Source organism: Ascoidea rubescens (assembly GCF_001661345.1).
Source record: "Ascoidea rubescens DSM 1968 unplaced genomic scaffold ASCRUscaffold_35, whole genome shotgun sequence".
Taxonomy (NCBI): domain Eukaryota; kingdom Fungi; phylum Ascomycota; class Saccharomycetes; order Ascoideales; family Ascoideaceae; genus Ascoidea; species Ascoidea rubescens.
The window spans coordinates 1-4826 of record NW_017962947.1 but is presented as its reverse complement, the minus strand read 5'-3'; the positions used below and the strand labels follow the sequence as shown (position 1 = coordinate 4826).

Genomic DNA, 4826 nt, shown 5'->3' with positions numbered 1-4826 from the left:
ATGATAATGATAATGGCAATCAAAAAAAGATAAAGGATAATAGAGAATATCAATTTATTGATGACTTAATTAAAAATTGTCAAATTTTGATTGATAATATCAAGTTATTAAATGAATTACCAACATTGAAGGGATGTTATTCCACAGGTATTCAAAAGAGAATCAGTAATAAGAACCCATTTATAAATATAATCGATCCATTGGTTGAGGAGCATTATTTAATAAATAAATTTGTGAATAACTTTAAGGATAGTTTTTTGAAAATGATTGGTATTGGTAGTTATTTGGAGATGAATAAAATGATGGTAAACTTTTCAAGAAAACATATATTATCGTATAATGAATATGGTAGTAAGAAAGAGGATATTAATAATTCTATTTTAATACGATCATTTTTACAGTATATATTAATTCGGGCAGATAAGAGTGTGTTGGGGAATGGGGATTTAGAGTTGTGTGAGATGTATTTGAATGATTTGAAGTATTTTACGTGTTACTGTAATCCAATTTTTGAGATTTACGATTTCAGTTTGAAAAGCAAGAAAAGTGAGAAAAGTGAGAAAAGTGAGAAAAGTAAGAAGGATAATCAGCATAAAAAAGATAAGAAAAAAGAGATTGAAGACAGTAAAGAATTTAGTAAAGAGGATAAGTTGGTTTATAAGTTAATTGAATTGGATTTGAATGGAGATAGAGTGATTCGAAAGGATAAACAAGAAATGGTAGAAAGGACTATTGAGGAATTTTTAGGGATACTCGAGGGAGGATATTTAGAACTTGAAATGAGATTTTCTAGTAATATTTGCAGACAAAGACAAAAGTTGAATTCATTGATATGCACATTTGATTCGATTCAACAATTGGCAGAACAAGTGGATCATAAGTTGGTTAAAATAATGTATGATAATGATAATAAATTGAATAAGGTTAATAGCAATGGGGGTGATGATATATTAATCTTTATGACATATGTTTATTATAAGAAAATTGAGATTATGATAAATTTTCTATTTGAAGGGTTTAAATTGGAAGTTTACAAGAAATGGGAATATGATATAGTGTATTATAATCTAAAGAAGTTGATTGAGAGTAATTTGATTGTTTTAGAGTATATTTTAGATTACAATAAATTTAAAAGAGAGAAGGTTGAGAGAATAATTGAGGAAAACTTGAAAGATAAAAACGGGGGAATTAATTTGAAAAAGATCAGTTTAGTTAATTCGATTAATAAATTGGATATTGATGAGAGTCATTATAATAACAAGAAGAAAAACAAAAAGAATATAAACAATTTAAAGAGAAAAAAAAATATAATATTGGATGAGAAGTTGAATAAACTAAATAAAATCGAAAAGTTTTTAGTAAATTTAATTAAAGATTACGAGATTAAATTGATATTAACGGAAATAGAGTTGAAAACAGTGAAGATATATGAGAAGAATGGATTTATTGGGTTGCCCAAGTTCAATCAAATTGAGGAAATACTTCAAAAGCAGAATAGAGAATACGATTTTGCGAGTTCTATATATTCTTTGAGGATGAAGCCGTTTTACACAGTGCAATTGCCAGAGTTTCAAAGCTACGACAAATATGAAAAATACAAGAGGGACACAGACAAGGCCTATGAGCAAGGAAAGTGTATCGAGGAGATCAAGATGTTGAACCAGGAGGGCAAGATTCGAATAATGGAGATGGTGAGGGAGATTGAAAGAGATCAAGAAGCCTTGGGAACAAGGTTGATTGTGAAAGAAAGCATCCAGTGGTACAGTGAGATGATGAGAAGCTCTATTGGGATGTACTCAAGCGTGTTGAAGTTGAGCAAAATGAGAAAAGAAGCAAAAGCAGCAGGTGAAGCAAAAACAGCAAAGACACCCAGAGCCGAGGTTGTGAGGACACAGTACCACCGGTTCTTTCCGGTGATGGTGCTTGAACCGCCACTGCAATAAGACCGGAACTGGTGTGGCATGCTCGAAACCATGAAACGCCTCCGACGTGCCCCAAAACCGCCAAAACCGTCAGAGGCAGCACGGGCACAAGCACCGCCGCGTCTTCTAATAATAGGCCGTCCAGGCCCGGGAGCGTGCTGGAGCCACTGAACCGGGTCTGCGTGAAACACGCTCGTCCAAGAAACCGCGTGCCTGCGCCTGCAGCAGTAGTATCCTTCATGCGTGCCGAGGCCGTAGTCTGCATTCCCCTGTCCCGGAGAGCGCAAACCGCCCCGTGGGTGCGGCGGCCTGGGCCTTTGGGAGCTTGCTCCTAATCAAGGACGGTGTCTATAAATAACATGTCGTCCTTTTGCTATTCTTATCCATTGTTTATTTTGTTTACCACCTTCAGTATCTGCTTTTATCTTACGAAGCTAGTCTCCAGTTCCAATTTCCCAGAATCTCCTAAACCTCCAATCCTCTCCCATAGCTGGTTCCATCTTCTGTGCTTCTTCGTCTTCTGGTGCCACCTCCTCTATCATGCCTCCTCCTCCACGACCCATCTCCAAGAACCCCTTTGCTGATGCTCTCTATAGCAATGCTTCTCCTGCCTCCTCAAATCGCCATCGATCCTACTCCCATAGCTCTATTGAAAGCTTCTCGCCTGACGACAATATATTCGATCGTCACAGAAATGCTGCCAATAATCACTCCAGTAATTTGATTGACATTGGCTCCAATTCCACCTCCAACAACATCCTGCAAAGAGAACGAGACAGGCAAAAAGAGCGCGAAAGAGAAAGAGAAAGAGAAAAGGAAGAAAGAGAATACAGAGAGTTTCAGGAATTCAAACAACATAAAGAAAGACAACGACAACGACAGAGAGAAAGAGAAAGAGAAATAGAGAGGCAAAAACAGAGAAATATTACCATAAACAACATCAAAAACAACAATTTCAACAATGCTAATAACTGCGACCCCAATGCCTCAGACCTTGATAACGATTTGCCTCCTTCTTATGACGAAGTTGCTGGCAGTACTTATAGAAAAAACTCTTATCCTTCTGAAAAGAACGACTATCCCTCCTCTCAAACAAACCATAAAAACTATAATTCAAGATCAAGATCAAGCTCATCTTCAAGCTCAACAAACCATTCCAGAAACCACTCTGGAAACACCTCCAGAAACCCAACAAGAACCCTCCCATTACCTACCATACCTTCCAGGCAGCATAGATCAAATAGCGATTCAAAAATACCTGATCCCATTAAGGAAAGGTCAAAATATAAAGACATGGAAAATTTAAAACTACAGAAAAAATTACTAACCTCAAAAAATAATTATTTTTTTGACGAAGATATGGATGGAGATATTAAATCAAAACCAGATAAAAAGAAATCCTCTTCATCTTCTTCCTCAAGAAATCACTATAAAGATTACAAAGACCAAAAATCTCGTAATAATTTCTCTGATGACAACAATAGTGACTATAAATCAAATAAATACTACAATAGTGATGATGCCGATGACCACACCAATTTCCCATCTTCTTCAAAATATTCAAGAAGAAATCTAGATTATAATAGCGATTCTTCTCAACTCGATCAAGATAAATATCGTCGCCGTCGTCACCACAATCGCGATCGATCTCAAAATCAGACTCATCGACAACATCTTTCATCCATTGATGATGGCTCAATACCAAGATCAATTCCAAAATCTCGTGCAAACCATTCCTCATCTTCTCGACACATTCTATATCCCTTAGATGATAAACGTAGACTTTCAAATCAAAACTCAACATCAAAATCAAAGTCAAAATCAAAATCAAAATCTTCAAGATCTAAAAAAAATCCAAAAAATAAAAACGCAGGCGTTGATACTATAGATCGTTTAGATGTTTCGGGTTTATTCGGTGCAAAATTTCATCACGATGGTCCCTTTGATGCTTGTACTCCTCACCGAAACAAAAATACTAAAGTAGCTCCAGTCGCTGCTTTCCCAATAGATGGTCCAAACTCAACTATCAAAGGTTTAGGTCCAAATAACACAAAAGATCAAGCAATCGATATAGTAATGGGCAATGGAACCATAGATGACGATGACACTTCAATTTTTGCTCGCAGTAAACCTCTTTCTCCAAAGGAACGATATGCAGCTTTAAAAAGCAATGACTCAGTTGTTGCTTTTGATGCAAAAGCAAAAGCCATTCCTGTTCATGGTGCAACTACAATGGGTTTAGGCTCCTCCACTTTTCTCGACGGTGCTCCTGCTTCTCAAAAGGCTGCTCAAGAAAATTTCAGTAATGGCTCTGCTTTAACCAGAAAGAAAACTCTATCAAGAAAATTTAGAGGTAATAATAACAGTATTAGCAACCCTGCTACTACTACTACTATACCTCCTAGACCTCCCGTTCCTCCAAGGCCACAACTTCCTTCTGACTCCTTTTATAATGATGATTTTGATCAAAAATCAGGCTTGTTAAATAGAGTCAAAACTTTGAAACTTAACCGTTGATCTTCAAATGAATCAATTTCAATTTATAACAAATAAAATATGAAAAAGTCTTTTTGTCACAATATTTTTTTCAATTTTGTTTTGTTTTCTTTATTTTTTCAATATTTATTAGAATTGTTTGTTTTTTTTTCAATAATTATTTGTTTTATTTTAGAATTTTAAGTATTTGAGATTTAATTTATATTTTTGATAATAGTTTGTTTTTTGGTCTTTTGGAGCTCCATCATTTTTTTTATTTTGATTTTACTATTATTACTATCATCATTATTATTACTATTATTACTATTACTATTATTATAATTATTATTATTATTATAATTACTATTATTATTATTATTATTATTATTATAATTACTATTATTATTATTATTATTATTATTATTATTA

At 34.5% G+C, this 4826-nt stretch overlaps 3 protein-coding genes across 3 annotated transcripts; 2 read left to right on the top strand and 1 right to left on the bottom strand.

The window, feature by feature from the left end:
• Positions 1-263: 263 nt before the first annotated feature.
• ASCRUDRAFT_73112 (uncharacterized protein) lies at positions 264-1943 on the top strand (the record flags this gene model as incomplete). The annotated part of the gene is made up of 1 exon (XM_020192157.1): positions 264-1943. The coding sequence occupies one exon, from the start codon at positions 264-266 to the stop codon at positions 1941-1943; it is 1680 nt and encodes a 559-aa protein (XP_020044123.1).
• A 519-nt stretch (positions 1944-2462) lies between these two features.
• Positions 2463-4686, top strand: ASCRUDRAFT_93535 (Pal1 family protein; the record flags this gene model as incomplete). The annotated part of the gene is made up of 3 exons (XM_020195130.1): positions 2463-2607; positions 2914-3199; positions 3764-4686. 3 exons carry the CDS (start codon positions 2463-2465, stop codon positions 4437-4439), a joined length of 1107 nt encoding a protein of 368 aa, XP_020044122.1. The 3' UTR covers positions 4440-4686.
• ASCRUDRAFT_10733 (uncharacterized protein) lies at positions 4613-4792 on the bottom strand (the record flags this gene model as incomplete). The annotated part of the gene is made up of 1 exon (XM_020188676.1): positions 4613-4792. A coding segment is annotated over one exon (180 nt), but the record flags the coding sequence as incomplete, so codon positions are not given.
• Between the last annotated feature and the right edge of the window lie 34 nt (positions 4793-4826).